Below are 23,833 nucleotides of genomic sequence, written 5' to 3' on the forward strand. Positions count from 1 at the left end.
TCGGTGGTACGCCGGATAGCTGCCGGCAATCAACAGGTGTTCGTACTCCGGAATATTCGCAAGATGCAAATTCATTTACTATCCCAAAATTATGCCAGGTCAATGTCCTCCGCACACAAGAATGTGCAAGGATATACTATAAACTATACCATACAAGGATTCGTCCGTACAAGGATTGACCGGTACAAGAATTCATCTACTACATGGACCCCCTAAAAGTAATGAAGATGTAACACTCCCTTAACGAGATTTTTAATAACATACCTGAAATCGTCAGGAGGGTAATGAAAAATACTTAAATCAATGAAATATGGAAATTATCCAACCTCAAATTGTGAATCTGAAAGAATTTTAGATAACATAACGTAAAAGAAAGCCAACGCCATTTCACTTACATGTAGGTAGGGCGATGAACTTCAACCAGATATAGCCTCGCAATGGAGAAAACGGCTTCTGAGTTACACTACTCGACAACGCCAATGAAAAGGTAAAATTGCCAGAGATTTCACGTGAATGATGGCAAATATTACCCACTGGTTTAAGAAGAATTCACAATGCCACGCTCTACAACAAGTACAACCTCGTTGGCTTTAAAACGGAAATGAAGTGAAAAAATAACGCGATTCTGCGCGAGGAAAGAAACACGCGTACAAGTGACGCCATCTCACCTATATCCTACCTAACCTAGCAAGCGGTAATTTTTGAAATTTTAATATGAATAAACTAAACTGTTACACAGCCTTGTCCTTTTCTTTCTCTGTTGTCGCTTTATTTTTATCAATCACGTGTTTCTGGTATGACTCTTCTTCAACCTGACCGACTTTATGTGAACAACAAACATCGCATTGATCCTTTTTAGGTAGATGTATTGCTATGTTATTTTCCTCTAGAATTTTATTGAACGAAAATATTGACAAAGGCAATTCATTACTTTTAGTGCATTCCTCCTTGTAAACATTATAGATCTCTGTTTTATTACGGAAACTTTCTTCAAGGTAAAGTTTATTTGAATATTTTCGGCAATAATGCGATGGTAGTTTTGGAAAACGGTTTACGACTTGCCTTGCAAATTCAACTCTTTTGGCATCATCGGCTTGTTTTGTTCTTTTGATTTTTTGGCAAAGGCATTCCATGCTGTACAGGTTCAGTGAGCCAGTTTCTTATCATCCTTTCGCCAATTCCAAGTGTACACATAAACATTCGCTTGCAAACTAGAAGTTTATTGGCATGAAGCTGCAAACTATAAACAATAGTCCCAGTTCGCCTCGACGCAGTTTGAGTATAGGATCTTTTTTTTTTCAATATACTGAGCCAAACCTCTTACATACATTTTCTTTTGTTCCCAAGTCAACGTCCAAAATCTGTTGAATATTTCCTGTCTTTCAATTTCCGAAGATTGTTTGCATTTACGTTTACTGCTACACATACACGAGTCACCCAGCTTGCGAGCAGGTCTTTTGACATTGTGTTGAATAGATCCTGTCTTGCTTCTAGTGTAGCCTATGTACTGTTCTCCACGCATTCTCAGTTTTTTATGTTTGTTTCTATCCCATTCATTTTTGTCTGCGGCCTTCCTCCTTTTAATATTGCCACCAGCTTTTTCTTTAGCTTTATTACCAAGTGCTTCTTGGGCATTGTACACGTTATCTGGCTCTAAACTTTCCATTAATTCATGACTGATGAAGAAGTAATTAGGTTCTACTGGTTCCAAATTTACCAATTCGTCGCTTGAAGGAATTCCTTCTAAATCAGTAAGATTTACTGGAAGAATCACAGAAAGGTTTTCATTAGAAAGGGCGCTATTATCAGAAACCAAATTATCTGGTGCTGACTTCTCTAGTGTAAGGCTTTCATGTTGTAAAATTCCATTATTAGAAATCAGACATTCGTATGAAGTGTCAGGTTGAAGTTCTAACGCAAGAACATCGGCCGCAGAATCAGATGAGGTGGTTGCCAAAGCAGCTTTTAAAATACGAGCACTTCGAGTAGACATCCTGTAAAAGTCAAAACAATCAAGTAAACAGGTGAAAATAAAAAAAATTTCAGTTATAAAGCTCGCAACTCTAAACACGCACAGCTTTGTTTTGCAAAAAAATCCTATTAATTTTTAAACTTACAAATTGGCAGCCTACACACAGCTTTAAGTTATTTGTACATGAGGGATACGGCTTATTGCCTGGTAGTGCAATACGCCGTAACCCACAAATTAAAAGTAAGGTTAAGGCTATGAATTCGCATTTTCTTCGAAAGATTAACTCAATAAAAATATTGTTCGAAAACTATAGTTCACGATACTTTTTCTCTATGATTAAAATGTACACTTACCTTCTATTATATAACACAAAAAACTGTTAAAATTATTTAAATAACTACACCTTGCAGCGTTTTTGTTACAGCACTAACAAAAGCTAAACAACTTGGTAGGGTTACGACATATTGCACTGAAACGATTTTGTGTGGCTTCCGACATAATATTATTGCGCTTCACTTTTACTTTCGTTTGGGATAAGACCTTTTGAAATAATGAAATAGAGAGGTTTCTTTATCGTAATGAGGCTTACGATGTATTGTAGAGAAATAGTTTTATTTGTTACTCAGTTGTAAACGTTGATTAACAAGACAAAACGCAAACGGGTAAACGTCATGTTTAAACGCTACTGACTTGTAAAACTGACAGCAGACTTGTAAAACTGACAGCAGACCTGTAAAAATGTTACAAGTTAGTAATCTAGTAATTTCATTGGCCAGAATTAATGCGAAGTCTCTGTTACATGGATAACATGATATTTTAGACATTTCTTCAAGATTAATTTAATAACTAATTATTTACGTTTACTATTGTTTACAAATGAGTAACAAATAAAATATTGTACATTATACGCCAGGTAATAGTTTTTACTGGCTCTAGGAGATGACAAGCTCGCCTGGTTGCTGTAGTGTGAACTGCTCAAATCACTCCCGAAAAGGCTTTCGACTATTTGCATTTCCACGTGATAGCAAACGTAGTGCGAAATGGGTGCAGAATTGCCATCGGGATCACTGGGAGCCCACTGCAGCTTCACGTTTATGTGAAGTAAAAGATATGATTAAATAAAAAGAACTGTCTCCTTAAAATAATTTTATGTTACAGAAGCACTTTGAAGACTCTCAGTTCGAACTAAGTCGAGCCGATGGCAAAAGAAAGTTGAAACCGAATGCTGTTCTCACCCTCTCCGATGTCCCCAATCCTCCTCCACAAATTCAGACAAGGAGACTTCTTAAGGACAAAAATGTAAGTGATAATTAACCATTACAATAGCTACCTACGTACTTTTTTGTGTTTATGCTACACATTTCGTAATCTATAAGGCACGCTTTTCATAAGATAGTTAGGTAAAACGAATTCCAAATTAGTCACATAACTTGTATTTATAACTGGTTTAGGGTCCGAATGCACAAAAGTTAATCAAAGCTTAACAACGCCGTTAACTCATTTGTTTCCATTAATAAATCGAGTTAACGGCTCCGTTAAACCTTAAACGTTAAACTTTTGTGCATTCCACCCTAGGTATCTTATCTGAGTAAATTACCTGTAAAGCCACGATACTTACAGGTTGTAATTTACTTTTAGATTGCGTCTGATGTTGAAATGCCTCTGGAATCTACTCAACCTCTGTGCATCAATGATGAAATGCCGACAACCTCAAGTATATCTCTTACAATGATGAAAATACAGAAGCAAATGCTAACGTGAGTACTTAATACAATAAAATATATTTTAATTGTTAGTATAAAAAGTAAAACTAAAGCACAATATAAAAAACACTGTACGCGTTTCGATAGCAAAGCTGTCATCATCAGTGAACAACTGAACAAACAAGACAAATACAACCCTATTTATACCTATTACAAGTGAAACTGAAAGTTTACGCGTTCTGATTGGCTGAGATGACCTCCGTCATCGTTATTCATTAAGAGGCGTTTGTTTTTTCTAATCTCTAAACAGTCATAACAGTCTAATTTACTTTTTCTATTTACTGGCTTAATTAGGCAAATATCGGCAACAAGATAACTGTTTTCAAGGTCATGTACGGTAACGCTAGATTTATCCTAACAGTTATATTGGGAATGAGGTATGTGCTCTTTGAAACGAATTTTCAACGATCTTTCCGTTTTCCCAATATACACTTGATTACAATCTCTTCAAGATATTTTGTATATTCCCGATTTATCCTTTATATCTACGGGGTCTTTCGGATTACCTTACAGTTTTTGTATACGAGCCCCGTCCAGCTTCAGTGGGCCAACCTGGTAAATTTGCAATTATTGGCATATATTGGCGATCATTTAAACAAATAGACGCATAATTCTTAATTTTAATTGTGCAAACAGCGTCTTACAATTCTATTACACAAAAAAACTAAACTAATTATAACACTTGGAGCTGACTACAGTGAAAAAAGGGGAAACAACAAAATTTGTGATTTTTAACTCTAAACAAGAATTCGTAACTCATTTTACCACTGAGTAACATCACCTTTATTTTTAATTACTGCTTCAATTCGTCGAGGTATAGTATTTATTAAGTCCTGACACTCATCTGGAGTTAAATTATTCCAAATGTTCATCGTTAGCCATATTTGGGTACTGAAGTTTTTTTGTTGATTTTTTATGACAAAACACACTATTGAATTCAAATATTTCCTAAATTGCTATAAATAGCTTATTTTGTCTTATATCTTAACGATATCTTTTATATCTCCTCTATTCCAGTGGTTTTTTTGCCGATTAAAGTAAAAAAAACTACAAATTTTGTGTGTGGGCGAACTGAAGCTGGGCGGGGCTCATACTACCATCTGAAGTTGAAACTGTCTGTAAATCTAATTTGGAAAAGATTATAGATAAACCCTTAGTACTTATATTATATTGTGGTTTTTGGTGCTTTAGTTTTATTTTTTATAAGTTCAACGGCCACAGTGATTCCAGTGCTTCCAATTTAATCGTTAGGTCTTGTAACTAGTGTTGATTATTTTTTGACACATCTGCAATTATTTAATATTGTAGATTCAACGAAGTAATAATTTGTGATTTTCTAGAATGAAATATCAAATCTAAAACGGGAATTATGGCGTGCCCAAAAAGAAATCCAACGGCTGAAAAACCAAGTGCAAAGAACCAAGGAAATGTTACAGAAAATTCCATTTTTTTCTGAAGAATTAATTCAACGTATAACCACAGGGAAAAAGAGGGCCGCTTGGACACCTGAATTAATCAAAACAGCACTAAACATTCGCTTTGCCGTAGGATGGAAAGGATATATATATAATATATATATATCTTTTATATATATATATATCTTGTGAAGAATAATTTCCCACTACCTTCGTACCGGACTATATGTAGACACTTGTCCAAATTTAGCTTCGAACCTATAATCTTAACTGATATTCTGCCACGACTTAAAGAAAAAGTTTCGGCAATGAAGCATTCCAATGAAAGGCAATGTGTTTTAGTTATTGACGAAATGGACATAAAAAGAAGTGCAAGCTGTTATTAACAACGATACTATGATGGGCTACAGTACAATGGCTCCAGAAACTGGTAAACTTGCCAATCAGTTAATAGTTACGTTAACGCTACGTTAATGCTACGTGGGCTAAGTAGCAATTGGAAACAAGTCGTTGCTTGGCATTTAACTACCAAGAAACACGAAGGTGATTTATATGCATTTGTGAAAAGCGTTATTGAAGCGGTGGAAAAATGTGGATATCACGTGAGAGGCGTAACAAGCGATATGGGGCCCAAAAATAGAAGTATGTGGAAGCAATTTGGAATTAAAGTTGGAAGAAATGATGACACCTTTTTTACTCAACATCCATTTCGAAGTAGCGACAAGTTATATTTTTGCCCTGACGTACCCCACTTACTTAAAAACTTACGAAACGCATTACTATCACATGATATACTATTGCCTGCCGATATAGTTTCAAGAGAGAAGTTTCCAACAAATGTCGTCTCATTTCGTTATATAAAACAACTTTTTGAGATCCAGAAGAGGAGCAATTAGTTAAGTTTGGCACCACAATTAACGGAAGAGGCAATCAATCCAATGCGGTTTGAGAAAACGAGAGTAAATTTAGCAGCCTATATAATCAATAATAGAACAGCAGCTGGTTTACAGACATTAGTGGAATTGCAAAGAATTTCTAGAAAAGCGTTAACTACTGCGTGGTTTCTAAGATCATTTAGAAAATGGTTTGACATTTTGAATGGACGCACAGTAAAAATGTCAATAACGAAGAAAAACAAAAGTATGCAATGTCGATTCTTACATGAAACAGCCCTGCTTATAAAGCAAATAAAAATCGGTGACGAAGGTAATTGGAAACCTATCCAATCAGGAATTTTCCAAGCATCGAAAAAAGTGATTGAACTGACAAATAGTTTATTGGCAGAAGGTCAAAAATACGTGTTGACTGCTCGCTTCAATCAAGACTGTATTGAAAATCTGTTCTCTGTTATAAGACGACATGGGAACACAAATCCAACAGCACTTCAAACAATGCGCAGTTTGAAATTAATAACCTTCTCACAATTTGTTGGGTATTATGATACTTCACAAAGTTATGAAGACGACTGTTCGGAGCATTTTGTGAATATGTTTGGTAAAACACCTTTAAAGAAAACGGTTCCGGTGTCTGTGCCTATAGATCAGTGTTTAACAGGTGCGAAGTTAATTCCTGATGAAGAGCCTATAGACATTCAAGTAGCTGTAAATAGTGACGTCGAAAACAATGCTTTGAACAATTTATTAGGTAGTGTGTTAAATAGTGTGATTAAAAAACGACAATTATGTACAAAATGTATAAAATCGTTTCGAAAAGTTGAATCTTCAGATAGAGAGGAAGAAATATTAATAAAAAATGTGCGATCACAAAAATTAAACTTTCCTTCTGCGTTTCTTTTTGACACATTTCAATTATTTAATGTTTATGTAACAGACATTTATTAGAATGTTCAAACCATCCTAGGATGATTGCACATTTAACACAATTTGTGCTTTTGTGCCATCCAGGCAATTACAGTTGTGCAAATTGCAAAAGTATTTTAGCCATATTAAAAGCATTTGTTGCCTGCAAAATTAATATTTTTATTAAAAACAAGAATGTAAATGTGAAATTAGCTAATAGAAGAAAATATGGTTCAAAAAGTTCTTATATAACTACTTTACGAGTGTAAATAAACGAGTAAATAAGAAAGTATTAAAGTTTTTTTTTATTGAAACGTTTGCACCAACAAATTTAAGCAGAACTTAGCTTAAGCATCACTTAAATTCCATGACAACGATTATTGAGACAATGTTCCCATGGATTTTAAGCTGCACGTAAGCTAAGTACTACAGCTTAAATTTTTTGGTGCAAACGGCCATAAATCAACATGTAAAATCTTTAGCAAAACTAAAAAGTAGCACAGTATATCATTTGATTATGTTTGAAATTAATTGAATGAAACAATAAAAAATCTCATTCAATCTTGACCGCAAGCATCCACATTTGGTCACTGCCGACGACAAACTCCAATCCCAGCCCCTTGATCTCACTGTAAAAGTAAGTTTATCGTATTTTTGTAAAGTTGATCATGTTTTAATTTGAATCGTCCTTTCAGAATCTACCGCGAGCGTCAACTTCAGGCGTGAAGCCCCAGCGAAAGCGTGCTGCGCCGTGTGTAAATAATGTAAGTGTGATTCAATTAACCAATTGTACATATTGAAAGTGTAAAAATATGTTATAGGATAATCCCCAAGCGTCTACTTCAGCACAACATCCTTCGAATATCGTCGGAGGAGGTGCACCGCACCGGTTTCTCGTGTTGTCAGAGGGTGACCGAGTTATAAAAAAATTTAATTTGACTTCCAAAGTGTTGTCAATTACATTTCGAGAACCCGAGCTGTCTGAATCACCTCTTGAATGGCTTAAGGTACGATTAGTATGATGTTTTATTTAAGAACAAGTGTATTCATAACCATTTTACAGAATTCTCTCACGGAACTAATTGGATACATTACAATGGGTCGAGATCGTGCTGTTCGCATAGGAGTGATGATATCCAACGACACCTTTCCAGATAAGCCTTTGGGTTTTTCTAAAATTGGGTGAATTTGTACTCAAATATATTCTGTGCATTTCAGACCTGTTATAGTTAGTTGAGTTGAGGAAATTCCACTCGTTGAACCCGTCCTCGCAGCAAAATTATTTCTAATTATATCATGGTTATTTGTGGACCTGGGGGTATCTTGAGATTGTAATTCAGTTCTTTGAACAACTATGGGTTCTGGAAAATTTGATAATGAGCATAATTAAGGAGTATAATTACAAATGTGTGGTGAAGAGATGAAAATGTAAGGGACAAACATAATACATACCAATTTGTGAGTGTACTTCAGAAGAACAGCTTGGTCTTTTTACAGGTGGGGGCCTGGAAAGCTCGAAATCATTACTGTCTTCATCATCAGATGATTGACAAAGTTTTTTGGTGGCCTTCGATTTTCGTTTCTTGTTGCCTCTGCGATTGAGCTCTTCTTCACTTTCGAGGTTTGATGATACTGATGAGCTTCTTTTACTTTCTTTTTTGCTTTCAAAATATCATCTACAATTTTAAGACTAACATAAGCATCATGTCATGACAACAACATTTGACATTTTGAAAGCGGTGTCGTTGAAAATTTGGATTTCAGTACAAACTTTCGATTATGATGTATTGAATATTTATACAAAACTGTGTTAGGGCCATATGCACAATCTGTTAAATGGGTGTAGGCTTACAAACGCTTGATAACCACGAATTTGCTATAAAACATATAATGAAGAGTCAAAACTTACCCTGGATGGCCATCCTCTATACAAACAATACGCATTTAAATAAAAAACAAACGACAAACTAATTAATCTTAACGTCCTTAAAAAATATAGTTCCTTGCACAAAATAAAACGCACGTCAACCACTGGCACGCGTCGACCCCGCTCGCTTACTTTCGTCCTCTCTCGAGAAAACCGCGCGCACTTTGATTTAAGTTAGTTTAGATTATTAACACAATCAAACTTAAGCAAAGTTTAGTTTAAACGTATCCATAGCAAAATTGTTAAGGCGATTGTTGCCATGGATGAAGCTAAACTCGGTTTAACCGACCCTACTTACAGCCATTTTTATTTCAACTAGTTGAAATAAAAATGACCATGTTTCAGTCTGGTTCAGACACTATGGAAATATGACTTGTCAATATTGAAAACGTAACCGATACTTCGGGTTCGCACGGACGCTGCACAGCAACTGCCCACTGCAGTGGATCGGGACAGCAGTCGCATGGTACGACAATGGTACTGTGCCGTGAACGTTGTGTGGTCTTATTCGTTCTTTCAGCATAGTAAAAGAATGCGGAACGTATAACTTTTTAACGTATGTCCAAATCCATGTGTGAAAGGAGCATAAAGGTAACCGTAGTATCTAAACCAGACAATACAGACAAAATACCTATACTCGGAATTTTACAGTTGTGTAATGACGTCATTTTCGTGGGAAAAAACGTATGTCCTATTAAATTTATTTGTTGCTAAGTAACTGACTACTGGTGTCTAATTACCTGTATGACTTTTACTATACAGTGGTGTACATAATATTTTAGCATTTTTTGATAATAATTAAGTCAATTTCCACAAGAAATCTAAATAGGTCTTAATAAAAGAAGAAGTCCTAATTAACTGACTGACTGACTGAGATATCAACGCACAGCCTAAACGACTGAAGATATCGAAAATAAATTTTTAACATGTTAAAAAATGCGAATAGTTCATATTTTTTGCGAGCGAAACCGCGATGGATAAAATGTTAGTATTTCAAAAAAGGTCATTTACTCACTAATTATTTTAATAACTTGCTCAACTAACATATAAGTAATATTAACATATTTTTGTTTTTAAATAAATAAAGATTAACAAAACGAAAATCACAGAATATTATTTAGGAATCAATACTCCCGAAAAGACCCAAAAAATAATTAGTAGAGGAGTACATAAAAATTCAAAGAACCACTATCGAAACCACATCTACACAAGAAAAAATTGCACTACCTTGATGAATAGTTGGAAAATCAAAATCGTAAAACAAAAATATACCAATGCCAATTTATTGCGATTGTAATGGTCACAGTATTAGAAGAAAATTAGTCGCCCTCGTCCGTATCGTCAGAGTCAAAATCAAAGTATTCGTCGTCAGTAAGGTCGTCATCTGCGTCTGTAGTGATAACAAAAGGTGGGATGTCAGAAGCATCACAAACTTGTACTGCTCCCCAAGCCTCTTGTATTACTTTGTCCGTATGGTTTACGTATTTCTCCCAATTATCCCTAGAAATCTCCCCGATAACCCTTTCCCATGTTGCCAAAACCTCTTGTGGTGATCCCTTAAAATTTGCAATGTACTGATCGTATTTTCGTTTACACTGAGACCACACCATTTCAATCGCATTAAATTGGCAGTCGTATGGCGGTAACCGTAAAATTTTATGTCCTAAAGGCTTAACATATTCATCAAGCTAGTACTTTTTCTCTTTGGGGCAGTTTGCGCTGACAATGCTCCATATTTGATCCTTCATTGCCTTTTCTGGATAGCCGATATTTTTTTCCCCTAACCATTCTATCATTCTTTGTTTTGTCCATGATTTGGTGGGAATTTTCTGTAAAAGGCCAGAATGGTAGCTTGCGTTGTCCATAATAATTAAAGATTTTTCAGGAAGATTTGGCACCAGTTGAGTCTTGAACCAATTTTCAAAATTACCCCTGTTCATATTATCATGATAGTCCCCTGTTTTTTTTCCACTTTTAAAAATCAAACTTGCCCCACCAATAAAGCCATCGTTCGTCCCAGCGTGGACAATAATGTATCGATGACCTAAAGAATATCTCTTTTAATAATATTGAAAAGGTATTATAATATCTTATTTTACCTTCATTGGGTTTAATTGATTCCGTGTGCTTAGTATCATCTTGCCAGCTGTTTCGAAATGATCCCTTACTAAATATCCAGGTTTCATCCATAAAAACCGGAGTATAACCCTCATGTCCCAAATTTTTGTTTTCAATGTACTCCCTTAAGAATTTTATTCGTTTGTGGACAATATCCGGTAAATCCATAAGATATTTTCTGTTATTGGACTTCTTCCATTTAAAACCCATACTTTTGATCCACTTTCTCAATGAATCAATGGAAAATTGAAAATATTCGTTTTGCTCCAGAAATTTTTGTCTAATAGTTGCCAGTGTAACATATTCCTTTTGGGAGTACATATAATAGATTGTATCCCGAATTTTATTCTTCAAATATTCTGTGATTTTCGTCTTATTAATCTTTTGCTTGGTAGAGACATTAGATGCGTAATCTTTGTCGGATTTTACACCATTTTTTCTCAAATTTGAAATGGTTGTTGGGCTGACTTTCGTTGCTTGTGCAGTTCGCTGTATAACATTGTTGATGTCTTTAGTAGTGGTATGCCATTCCGAACTTGTTGCTGTTCAATTTGAAAGAAAGCCAACACATTTAGAATTATTAACTGTGTTTGTTCGTTAAATCGATGAGGGTTTTTTGGCGGCATGTTTTGACGCTTTGGCGTTTTCAAAACTTCAAAACTGACAATCACTTGACAAGCATTTCAGGTAAAATTTAGCCACGACAACAACATTTCGGCAAAATTGTTTGTCATTGTCATTTTACATTAGTTAAACAAGGATAGACAAAAATGACGTCATTACAAGACTGTAAAATTCCGAGTATACTATAATCATGTAGTTATGGTCGAAACGGTCGGAAAAATTTAAAACAAGGAAAGAGAGGGAAAAAATGTTAACCTCAATACTCGTAATTAGTATTTACTAACTAACCTGTTTCGTAAAATATTCTTGATACATTATACAATTGCCACGAACTTTCATCTACTGCTTCACGCTGTGACAGTGCCTTATCGAGTTTACTTTGATCCTTAAATGGCGGACAAAAAGCTTCTTTTTTCTTTGGTGTCAACCATAACGAAGGTATTGCGCAAACCGCTCCCCCATGATTAGCATCAAATTCAACAATTGCGTACATAATGTGAATGCACCTGGGATCAAATAACTATTAGTTCAAAAAATTCAATTTTTATAATACCTACTTAATTAATAGTTATTAAGGTATCAAGGGCGTTATGAACTAAATAACGCCCCAGGTCAACAGTGTAGAACCCGAGGGCCTCCGGCCCGAGGGTTATACGTTGACCGTGGGCGTTGTGTTCATAACGCCCGTGGTGCCTTCAACGTTTTATGTCATACTTGAAGATTTTCCAAGAATTAGCGGTGACAGATGATTAAAAGAGAAGATAATGAGAATCATCAAAATTAAGTTATCCATGGTCGTAACTATGGAGATAGATATTATATTTGTCAAACATTCTAAAAACTTTCTGAAAAATGGCAGACGAAGCGTCTCATTTACCAGGCACACGTTCTTGCGCGAGAAATCCTCTTATAAAAAAGAGTACGCTACTTTTGAAAAATGGATGGTGAGTAATTCTGTGGAGGCAATAAACGAAACCGTTATGTTGGGTTACTTCAAAGAGTTGGTATGTTTAAGTAATTTTATTAGTCATTAATCGGAAAGGTGATTTACAGTCAGAGTCATTTTCCCCCAATTCGCTTTGGACGAAATTTGCAATGCTACGTAAAGAGTTAATGGTAAAGAAGAAGTTTATAAGAGTTTCGAAAAATTTGTGCAGCTACAAGGGTATTTAAAACAAGTTCAGAAAAGCTATCGTCCAAAAAAATCAAAAATCCTTACTCGCGAACAGATAGTCGCCTTTCTTACAGAAGCACCTGATCCGCAGTATCTGATGTACAAAGAGGAAAGAAAATGTATGGGTCTGGGCCAAGCTGGTGCGGTGTTCTCTGGACAGTCCCAGAATTGTTCTTTTTACTTCAAAGAATAATGGATAATGCGACATCAACACAGTTCTTTTTACTTAGTTGTTGGAAATAAAAAGTTCGTATAGATTCATTATTCCATATTTATAGGATTTACATAACGCCCGTTGCTACGCATAATTGGGGTTGTCATGGTGGAGTGCATTATTTGTCATTTAATATATCTTGATTTAGGATTATTATACCTGAATAATGATCAAGTATGACATAAATAAAATAACACACGCCAAACTTTAACGATTAATAACTTGCTGCCATCTGCACTTACACACGCCGTGCTTGAACGTTGCACGAAGCTGTTGCAAAACGTAACACGGAGACGAACGATGAGCCAGCCTAGCTTCGAAACCGTAAATGGCGCGAATTTAAAGCAGTACCTATTTCAATATTTATTACTTTGGATAATGAAAGTCTAACCAAACGCGTTGATTTTATTATAATCACTTTATATTTACAAAATTGTTAACTTTAATGGCTAAAGATAAATACTGATGTACGTCAATTTGCGCCCGTCATAATGACAGTTTAAGAAAGACGTCATTTTGACCTACAGAAAGGAACGTATGACGTCTCAGACAATAAATAACTTTAAAATGTCGTCATAAAGACGAAGGGTGCTACCTGGGTATCTACTACTTTACAATATCCACTGTCCATCCCAGGTTTCAACCGGCCCGTTACTAGTAATTTATTTGTCTCTAGCTTTCTAACATATATTTCGAACTGCACTTTACTTGTTCTCTTCTTTACATTCGCCATTTATTCTTATTATGCGGCGCGATTGTTAAGAAACGTAGGTATAACACGAAACAGAATACAGATTAATGATTAATGCCTTGTTGCACCAACCACAATTTAACGGTGGATTAACATTAAACCTAGATTAACTAGCGATCTACGTTGCACGACTTTTTAAACTGCGTTTAATATTACTTAAACTTAGTTTATCTAAAACCGTCCTTGTGGGGAGTTTAAGCGAAGGTTTAGTAAAACCCGTTCCAATGCGCATGACGAATAATTATTTTTGTTTGTTTATTTGCAACATAACCCAATACCTAGACTTGCATTAAAATTTGAATATTCCAATTAACTACGTTTGTATAGGTAATGGATGATCAGTATGAGGATATATTTGATGATGATCTTCATATTTTGGAAGTTATAGAAGAAGGATTTCCAAGGCGTATTCATTTACGTAAAAATTATCTTGAAAAAATGAGCGACTTCACATTTTTTAGAAAGTTTCGGCTCTACAAGAATACAGTTTTAAATGTTCTAGAGCAAATAGAACCTGCGCTGGAGTATCCCAATGATGTGTATATAATGTAATACATAACAATATTACATTCCTGAATTAAATGTGTTACAGAAATAACAGTGTGTCGCCAATTAATCAATTGTTAATGGCGTTGCGCTTTTATGCCACTGGGGGACACTTGAACGTATTGGCAGACTTTGGAGGTATGGATACATCCACCATGTCAAGGATTATAGTGAGAGTTTCTGAAGCCCTGGCCAGACTTTATCCTCGACATGTCAAAATGCCCGAAGACGTTGTAGGTGAGCAAGTTCGATTTTATGACATTGCTCGATTTCCACGAGCGATAGGAGCGGTCGAAGGAACCCACATAAAAATAAAAAATCCAGGTTTGTGAACTGTATATATTCGAAAGTGCTAACTGCGAGGGGACGATGGAGAAATATTTAGAAACCGAAAAGGATATTTTTCCGTAAATACACAAGTAATTTGTGATGCCGACATGAAATTTTCAGACGTTGTTGCTAGGTGGCCAGGATCTGCCCACGACGCTACCATATTTATGAATAGTAGAATTTGTGCTCGACTAGAAAATGGGGAATTTGGCAATGGGTTCTTAATAGGTAGGTCAGTTAACAAAAACTGTCGTACTGTACTTTTTTCAATCAAAAATGGATATGTATAACTATATATTTTTAGGAGATAGTGGTTATGCATTACAATCTTTTTTTAATGACGCCTCTCGCTGATCCGGCCACCAGACCACAACAGTTATACAATGAATCGTTCATAAGAACTAGAAACATTGTTGAACGGACCATTGGGGTTTGGAAAAGTCGCTTTCCATGTTTAGCATATGGTATGCGTGTTAAAATAGAAACATGTTTAACTGTGATTACGGCAACTACAGTACTACACAATATCGCCAGATTAATGAAGGAGCCAATTCCCCCTATCATGAATGAAGACAGGTTAAATTATTTAATTGATCTTGGACAAATGGATAACCCTGGAATGCAACAAAATGCTGATGCTGGAGGTCAAATTATTCAAAATGATATAGTTAATAATTATTTTGGAAATCTGTAACATATATTTATTATGCGAATTAACTAATGCTAATAAACAAAAAGTATTGTAACTACTAACTAATAAGGGAAAATCAAACTTACTTCTAGACATAAATGAACACTGAAAGGCAACATTAAAGAACTACAAATTAACATTTAATTTTTGTTTTTCATTTTCAATTTGGATTTTAAGTAATTCAACTCTTAAAACATGTTCTATCTATTGATTCCATTTTGATTAAGTTTTGTAGTTGCTCTTTTTGAAGTTGAGCAATAGTAAGTCTCTCGTTTAGTAACTTGTCATATTTTTCTGACAATTCGGTTGTAGTCAAAGACTTCACCACTGTACGTGGTCTTCTTCTGGCATATGCTGGTGGTGGATTTGAACCGTCCTAAAACATACTGTTGCCGGAAAATACAAAACACCACAGAATAGTTTTACTTATTTTATTAACTTATCTCGATATCACAATTTCACCAGAACGCCTCGTCTGCCTCAATCGCCTTTCGCCACGGTACTGTTCGCCTCGCACCTTCACGCCGCCAGCCTCCCCTCTCTAAGGTCGCCTACGCGCCTAACACTCGACCATCCTGAAAAATTAATGTCCCCATTAATTACCACATCGCCAAACGCCTACGCCTAACTCTCCAAGAGATCCAATAGGTCTAACCTATCAATCTCCGCACCACTTTCATCACTAACATCATCATCACACTTGGCACTCACTCGTCTATCGCCCTCATTCGAACCACTCTCGTCTCTACCACGACAATTGCTACCCATGCATGGATACCGCCGTAATGAATCAACCGCCACTGTCGCCTGAAAGCGCTTATACCCCTTAACGCCCTTGATCGCCTCGATTAGGTACCTATCGTTGGGCATCACCTTGGCAATCCGATATGGCCCATCATATTTGTTCGCCAACTTATGGCTCACTTTGGCATCTACTCTACCAGTCGCTGAGCCTCGCCAAAGTACCAAGTCGCCTACCTTATACTCCGTTGCCTTCCTCCGCCGTTTGTCATAATGTGACTTCGCCTGAGCTGCTGCTCGTTTAAGGTTCGCCTTCGCATCACTTCGGTTCGCCCGTAACTGATCCCTTGATTTGGAAGTACTCGCTTCAGAGTCGTCACCCTGAGGCTTTCCCCCCTGGCCATGTGAGAAAGGTCTATGTTCGCCTGGGAGCCCTGCCTGGCTCAATGGGTTTCCGCCACTAGCTAGTGTTTCGCCACTGTTGGCCAAATCAGTTACTACGCCATTATGATGAGAAAACATCAGCTGAGCTGGGGTATATTTAGTCGCCGATGAAATGGTGTTATTGATGCCCCAGATAATCTCAGGTAGACGTTCATCCCATCTATTTTCTGCCTTCCTTTTGCAAACGCACATCGCCAGCACGCCTGCACATATTTCGTAATGAATTTGGTCATCTTTGAAAACCAATAGGTTTCTTTCACCAGCTTGAGACACCTCTCCACTCCAGGATGACCAATATCATCATGGTGCCGCCTCAGCAAAGGAAACCTTGCCATAGACGGCACATACAGCCGATCGCCCGCCAACGTGATCCTATAAAGTCTGCGACCTTTTATTTTATATTCCGCCTTCACGTTTCTTTCTGCCACGCCAGATTCCAAAGCCGCGACTATCCCTTCCGCCTTGGGATCCTGCAGCTGCATCAACAGAAACCAATCCTCCTCCGCCATGGTTACAATGTTAACGCCTATTGCCTCACCTGGCAACGCCTCGCCAACAGGATTCCTACTCAATGCATCTGCATGCTGCATCCTAACACCAGGACGATACTCCACCTCTAAGTCATACTCCTGAATTGTCAGCCACCACCGAGCAATTCGAGGCACCAAATCCCTTTTTAAAAGAGTCGCCCTTACCGCCACACAATCGGTCACTACCTTGAACCGAATGCCAATCAGAAAAACCCTGAAACGCCTGATGCCTTCGACCACCGCCAAGGTCTCCAGCTCATAACTGTGATACGCCTGCTCACTAGGAGTGGTAACTCTGCTAAAGTACTCCACCGGCCGCCACGCCTGATCGCCATTGGGCCTCTGCAAGAGTATAGCGCCAATGCCCAACTTACTAGCATCCGTATGAACCTCAGTATCCGCCTTACTGTCGTACAATGCCAGTACCGGTCTACACGCCAACGCATCTCTGAGCCGACTGAACGCCTCCTGCTGCTGGTTGCCCCAGCTCCGCGCTACATTTTTCTTAGTGAGGTCCGTTAAGGGCTTCGCCACACCCGAAAAGTCCTTTATAAACCGCCTAAAATAAGACGCCAATCCAACGAACTGCCTAACGCCATGCACATCCGTTGGCACCGGGAACGATTGCACCGCCTCTACCTTACGTCTTCCAGGTTGAACGCCACTAGCGCTGATTTCATGCCCTAGGTACTCCACCCTTTCCAGCAGGAAGGAACACTTGTCTAAGCGTAACTTCACGCCCGCCCTCGCCACTATCTCTAACACGCGATCGAGGGCGCCCAAACCTTCCTCAATAGTGGTTGTGGGTATCAAAAGGTCATCCATATACACCAACACCTCGCCATGTCGCATCTCGCCTAGCATGCTGTTCATGATACGCTGGAACACCGCCGGAGCATTCGCCAAACCAAACGGTACCCTTAAGTACTCGTAATGTCCGTCCGGTGTAATAAACGTCGTTTTGTCCACCGAGTCTGGATGCAAAGGCACCTGGTGATAACCCTGCGCCAAATCAAGGGTTGTATAGTACCTTTTGCCCGCCAGCTTATCCAACAGATCCGCTATGAGCGGTAAGGGATATCGCTCTTTCACCGTAACTGCATTTAGCGCCCGATAATCCACACACATGCGCACCTCGCCCGTTTTCTTTGGCACCAGCACTATAGGGCTCGCATATGCCGAGTTAGACTCCCTAATAATGCCAGCATCCAACATCTCCTGCACCTTTCGCCTCACCAACGCCCTTTCCGTATGTGCCAACCTATACGGCCGATAGTGTACCGGAACGTCAGTCGACAGTTTGATTTTCATCTCGCCCAGATGAGTCAGACCAACATCCAGGTCGCCCGCTGAAAAACAATCTCTCCTTGCTCGCAACACCTCAATCAATCTCGACTTCGCCCAGTCATCCACGCCACCAACATTCACGCCTGTTAGGTCATCCAAACATGCCGATGTCGCTATAACATTCACCTGTATACTTTCGTCCTCCAGGTACGTCTCTGCCCTCGCCACCAATCGTCCCTTTTCCCAACTCAGAAATGCGTCGCCACAGTTCCTAATCGGGATCAGGTCCGGTCTGTCCGCCGCGATGAAGGAACGACTCAAAACGTAACTGTATGCCGCCGTGCACACACGCCGCTCGTCGATCCTTACCTTGCCACCGGGAACGCCGCCCACAACCTCCACGACCGCCGCCGCAATAGATTATGGTGGACAGATCATACCTGCCGCCAATCGCACCTCGAACTTATCACTCCCACGCTCCGCCAGCGTGAGTCGCCCTAGGAACGCCGTAATATCGCCTTCGTTGCTTAGCAACGCCTTGCCATCCCGCACCACCATTGTAACACCTGGTACGTAGAGACTCGACTGACCCAAAAGAAGCTCGATATCGCCCACATCGACGTCCGCCACTAACGCCTTAACTTCCAGGTCAATCCCGTCCACTTCCGCCGTGAACCACGCCTCGCCCAGCGCCACAACTTGGCCACCGCCAAACCCGCTGAGCACGACGCCTGTGCCTTCCCGCCTTTTACCTAACCCTAAACGTCTCGCCGCCGCCAGGGTAAGGATAGAACGCTCGCTACCCGAGTCAATGTACGCCTTGACAGGGCAACCATTCACAAGCGCCTTCTTAGCGAACGTGTCTGTCGCCTTCAAAAGGAAACTCACCTTTTTCGACGCGCCGTCCACCCGTGGTCCTGTTCGCGTCGCCTCCTTCCGCCGGGGACAGTTCACCCACACATGGTTCGCCTCACCACATTGCCGACACCTCTCCTTCCGCTCCAAGGGGCAATCCCTACTCATGTGGGTGGTCATCTCTTGGCAGTTGAAGCACCTCACAAGCCTAGGTCCCGCCGGCGCCGTAGGCGGAGAGTGCTCCCGTTTCGTAGGCCTGGTCGCCGTACCAAGCCGCTGGCTCAGGGTCCTCGGGCCGGGTGCCTTTGCCGCTGGCGTTCCTTCCCGACAGGACTCCAAACCTGCCAACAAATCGTTATAGAGAGCCTCCGGGGAAGCACACTTCGCCGCGTATGCATTTGCCCGGTAGGTCTCCGGTAATCCGTGTATGATGCACGAGACTGCATTCTCGCCTGAGATGCCAGCTCGTACACATAGCGCCAACTTGTCACGGTAGTACTCGGTCATCGTTTCGCCTGACCGTTTACGCCGGTTCGCCAGTTCCTCGATGAGTTCGCCGAAATTAGTCCTCATCGGGAACGCCGCCTTCAGTCGGTCACACCATTCCGGCCACTCAAAATTAATATGGTCCAGGCGGTGGAACCAACGCTTCGCCGCGCCGTCCAACCTCGCCTGGCTCGCCAACACCTTTTGCTTTCCCGACCAGCCGTGCATCTCCGCCAACATGTCCAGTCGGGAGACCCATCTGCTGATGGACGCCTCCTTAGCATCAGGGTCAAACGGCTCTACTAGGTCCCACGCCTTCTTTGAGCTGAACTTCATCTCAGTGCCCGTTGTGGAACCACTCGCCTCGCTGGCCGCCGCCTGCGGTTTCGGTTGGGGAGCCAACGCCAAGTCCCCCAAGACCAAAGATGCCCGTCTTTCGAATGCCCTTAGCATCTGATCGGCAAAGCCTCCGCTCATCAGTTGGCGCGCCACTTCCTCTGCCAACCTGCTGCGTTCAACTGACTCCCGCGACTCCCCGGGAAGTTCGCCAGCTTCCAGAGACATCGCGTCATCGTCGGACATCGCCTGCCCCGCCGTAAACCTGTGGAATTAAATGGCGTTAAACGCCGCCCGATATAAATCGTTACTACGCCTATGTGCTAATAATTAATCACCAATAACGCCAAAACACCTAAAGAGTCGCCTATTGTCAACAAATTTATTTTCGCCTGTCAACAGTAAAGTGCATGCACGCCAATGTGTTTTGTTTTTCCCGGTCGTTGGAATGCGATTAAGTAACACGTGTGCGCGCCGCAACAAGTGCTCCTTTGTTCGCTTATGCTACAACATGCCACCTGCACTTTTATCGTTAAAAACGAATGCGTCCTTCGCTATTGACGTTCAATTCATGCATTAAACAATACGCCCAGAATAATGGAAAATGTACTCACACCTTTTCGCCCCTTGTTTTACCTGGTACTATTTCTAACCTCCCCAAAAACCACCAGCGCCGCCGCCCGCCTTAATTCGCCACCACCACGTTTTCGTCTGAATGGTAAGCCGCCTGCTGTGGGTCAGTCCCGCTTCTGATTTGTTGCCGGAAAATACAAAACACCACAGAATAGTTTTACTTATTTTATTAACTTATCTCGATATCACAATTTCACCAGAACGCCTCGTCTGCCTCAATCGCCTTTCGCCACGGTACTGTTCGCCTCCAGTGTTGCCAGTATTTCGATATCTCATGTCGCCATAACGCTTACATGAAGTAGCCCAAATCGCCTAATTTTATTTATTGCAGGTAGGAGTGTTAACAGAGAAATGAGCAACCAATCAGAAACTTATATTTTTAATTCAAACACATAATAAACTTAAATACTATTACCTACACATTTCTATAAGGTCAGATATTTCCTCGGAAATCTCATTTTCATCCTCATTTTCAGGTTTATATATGCTGTAATTAAATAGTTGTAACATATTTTCAGTAATTTTCATATTTTTACAGCAATACCAGCCCCAGCTTTTACAATTCATCCGTATAATTAAAATTGAATTTAAGGTTTCATAAGTCATTCTATTACGTGTCTTACACTTTATTAAATTCATTACTGAAAAGGCGCGTTCCACCGCTGCGTTACTCAATGGCAAACAAAGTAATTTTAATGCAAATTCTGACAGTTCTTTAAATAACAAATCTCCATTAGCATTTTTAACTGTAGCTACTTTACACCAAAAAATTTCGGGATCTTGTGGAATTTCTCCTTTATCGAAATAATCGCACCATGCGATGTTTAATAGATTGCGCCATTGATTCTCTAAATCGTCTACATTTATAGTACCTTTTAATTCTAAAGGAAAAATAATATTTAACGGAGGTCGTGTTTGACTTAAACAAATACTGGGGGACAAATTTTTTAACATTTGTAAAACTCTAAAATTTTCCGGCAGTTTTTCCAAGAACTTTTTAGCCAAAACTTTTAAAAAATTAAAACATTTTTGTTTGATTAATTCAGAATGCGAAGTCTCACATTTCTGTAGTTCTAAATGAAAATTATACCCATAATCTACCTCATTTAAATGTACGTATGCCAGTGGGTTCTCCATTGATTCTTTTAATTTTACAATTCTCTTATTAATGTTCGGTTCACTTTCAAACATGAATATAGGCTTTAATATTCGGCGCAAGATGTTCAGCACTAACATCAACAAAGGTTCGCAAACTTTAAAAAAATCGGCATTTTGGTGCTGAAATAACAAATTTGTTATATACACTTCTTTAAGTATTGGTTTTAGAAACATTAAATATATGTACGTAATTAGAATGGTCCTTATACATAGATTCTAGCTGACGTGCAGCATAACATTTTTCCCTATTGTTAGCGGTCGTAAAATGGGTTTTTAATTCAAGCCATTGTTCCAATATTGCCTCGATCGCATTATACCGGGAAAGCCAACGAGTGGGAGCGATTGAAACCAATTTACGCTGACGACGATTTTCTTCTCCCGCGTTTAGTAAATTATATATTTCTTTATAGTCATTTTGTCTTACTACACTAAGATTAAACCAATTGTACGTTTCGCGCACAAGAAACTCCACATTGGCAGGTAATTCGTCGCAGGATTTTTGGGCACATAAATGCAAAGAGTGGCAGATGCATTTTATGAGTTGCAAGTTCGGCACTTCTTTTTTTAGTAAGGTATATAATGAGTTATGTTTACCGCAGAGATTATTTGCCCCATCGGTACCAATCCCAATTAATTTTGAAATTTCTAAATTATTGTTTTTTATAAACGAAATTACTGCCTCATACAAATCCTCGGCCCTGCAAGTGATCATTGAAATAATGCCCAAATATTCCGTTGTGATCGATTGTTTTACCGCACTGTAATATCGCACACAAACGCATAAATATTTGTTCACTGAAATGTCGGTCGATTCGTCAAGAATCAATGAATAATGTGCGTTAGAGTTGTTAATATCATCAATTATGTCTTTTATTATTGATGGAGCCAATACTTTCCGAATCACTTGCGTGCACTTTGTCCTATGCATACGTAGATCACTAAAACTGCTTTTCCCGATGTCTTTTAATAGATCACATAGGTGATCCATTGTATTAAGGGTGCTATGAACTGCAACGAAAGTTGCCAATTTTAGATCGCGCACTTTCTGGTCGTTGGAAAAAGAGGATTCGGCTACAATTCCAAATCTTGCTAATTGAGATGTAGATGGTACATTAGAAGCTTTTCGAATATGTTGCTGCGTTTTCGAGTGCTTGATCAGATCCGTTTTGTGGGGCCTCAGCTCAACGTTACAATATTTGCATTTAGCGATATCCGAATCCACTTGTTGTAGCCAACCTGTTAACTATAAATATGCCTATGAATTACCAATCATGTACCATACTGTATCCACAAACCTTTAAAGACCGGAATGCTTTCCCATTCTTTTCTGTAAGTTTTTTTGTATTTTCCGTACTTTCCCATTTTTAAGGTAACAAATAACGATTTTTAAGTAGGTACACCTCGAGGTAGTGTAAAGTAAAAAGAAGCTGAGAACTGAAGCTGAAGACTGAACACTGAAGAAGAGTGAAGACCGAACAGACTGAATGAAAATGAACTAATGATGAATTGATGAATATAATATAATATATACAGACACGAGAAGTGCCGCATTCGCAAATCGCATTAGTAAAATTCAAAATAAAATTTATGACTACCTAGACGCCGAAGTGCTAACAATAAACAATAGGATGCGAACAGAACGAGGGCTTTGTTTTGGGATTATCTTTATGACCCTAACCGCTAAAGTGTACAAGTCACGTTTCTGCAAATTCAGGAGATTATATTTCCTTCATGAATCATTGTTATCTTAATACAACTAAGTATACCCGTTCTGTGTTGACCTTTTTGTGGGTAGCGGCAGTTCGTCACCTGCGGCATTCTTTAAACTTAAGTAGGTAAACCAGAAAATTTCTCACTGGCGTATCTACTAAAAAAACATTCCCTGCAATTTATTTAACGGTCATACTTTAAGCTTTGATAATGTAGCCCAAAATGTCGCCTATCGCAACGCTTACATTTTGGTCGCAAAATAAGATTTACAAATCGCCCATTTTGCGATATATCGCCCATACTGGCAACACTGTTCGCCTCGCACCTTC

The 23,833-nt window shown here is 39.1% G+C and overlaps 3 protein-coding genes, 1 long non-coding RNA gene and 1 pseudogene across 4 annotated transcripts; 2 read left to right on the forward strand and 3 right to left on the reverse strand.

The window, feature by feature from the left end:
- Positions 1–2,911: 2,911 nt before the first annotated feature.
- Positions 2,912–5,256, forward strand: LOC116175579 (THAP domain-containing protein 8-like). The gene is made up of 4 exons (XM_031493761.1): positions 2,912–3,073; positions 3,131–3,271; positions 3,611–3,729; positions 5,076–5,256. Exons 1-4 carry the CDS (start codon positions 2,912–2,914, stop codon positions 5,092–5,094), a joined length of 441 nt encoding a protein of 146 aa, XP_031349621.1. The 3' UTR covers positions 5,095–5,256.
- Positions 5,257–8,169: 2,913 nt separating this feature from the next.
- On the reverse strand, positions 8,170–12,093 carry LOC116175326. The gene is made up of 3 exons (XR_004146284.1): positions 11,907–12,093; positions 8,402–8,625; positions 8,170–8,310 (listed from the first exon to the last, which is right to left on the reverse strand). It is a non-coding gene; the product is annotated as an uncharacterized LOC116175326 (long non-coding RNA).
- A 1,780-nt stretch (positions 12,094–13,873) lies between these two features.
- On the forward strand, positions 13,874–15,327 carry LOC116175581 (annotated as a pseudogene).
- A 2,937-nt stretch (positions 15,328–18,264) lies between these two features.
- LOC116177308 lies at positions 18,265–20,855 on the reverse strand. The gene is made up of 2 exons (XM_031496246.1): positions 20,640–20,855; positions 18,265–20,268 (listed from the first exon to the last, which is right to left on the reverse strand). Exon 2 carries the CDS (start codon positions 20,247–20,249, stop codon positions 18,747–18,749), a length of 1,503 nt encoding a protein of 500 aa, XP_031352106.1. The 5' UTR covers positions 20,250–20,268; positions 20,640–20,855; the 3' UTR covers positions 18,265–18,746.
- A 37-nt stretch (positions 20,856–20,892) lies between these two features.
- Positions 20,893–23,387, reverse strand: LOC116177309 (SCAN domain-containing protein 3-like). The gene is made up of 2 exons (XM_031496247.1): positions 23,090–23,387; positions 20,893–23,030 (listed from the first exon to the last, which is right to left on the reverse strand). Exons 1-2 carry the CDS (start codon positions 23,154–23,156, stop codon positions 21,946–21,948), a joined length of 1,152 nt encoding a protein of 383 aa, XP_031352107.1. The 5' UTR covers positions 23,157–23,387; the 3' UTR covers positions 20,893–21,945.
- Positions 23,388–23,833: the final 446 nt, after the last annotated feature.

Source organism: Photinus pyralis, unplaced genomic scaffold (genome assembly GCF_008802855.1).
Source record: "Photinus pyralis isolate 1611_PpyrPB1 unplaced genomic scaffold, Ppyr1.3 Ppyr1.4_LG7, whole genome shotgun sequence".
In the NCBI taxonomy this organism is placed as follows: Eukaryota; Metazoa; Arthropoda; class Insecta; order Coleoptera; family Lampyridae; genus Photinus; species Photinus pyralis.

What these genes read in the sequence shown, in the direction of transcription:
- LOC116177309 (XM_031496247.1), bottom strand. Translation starts at nt 23,156, where the DNA reads ATGGGAAAGTACGGAAAATACAAAAAAACTTACAGAAAAGAATGGGAA. An exon ending in AAGCATTCCGGTCTTTAAAG is followed by an intron (nt 23,031 to 23,089) that starts GTTTGTGGATAC and finishes TATAGTTAACAG; the next exon opens with GTTGGCTACAACAAGTGGAT.
- LOC116177308 (XM_031496246.1), bottom strand. Translation starts at nt 20,249, where the DNA reads ATGTCCGACGATGACGCGATGTCTCTGGAAGCTGGCGAACTTCCCGGG.
- LOC116175579 (XM_031493761.1), top strand. Translation starts at nt 2,912, where the DNA reads ATGACAAGCTCGCCTGGTTGCTGTAGTGTGAACTGCTCAAATCACTCC. An exon ending in CAGCTTCACGTTTATGTGAA is followed by an intron (nt 3,074 to 3,130) that starts GTAAAAGATATG and finishes TTTATGTTACAG; the next exon opens with AAGCACTTTGAAGACTCTCA. An exon ending in GACTTCTTAAGGACAAAAAT is followed by an intron (nt 3,272 to 3,610) that starts GTAAGTGATAAT and finishes ATTTACTTTTAG; the next exon opens with ATTGCGTCTGATGTTGAAAT.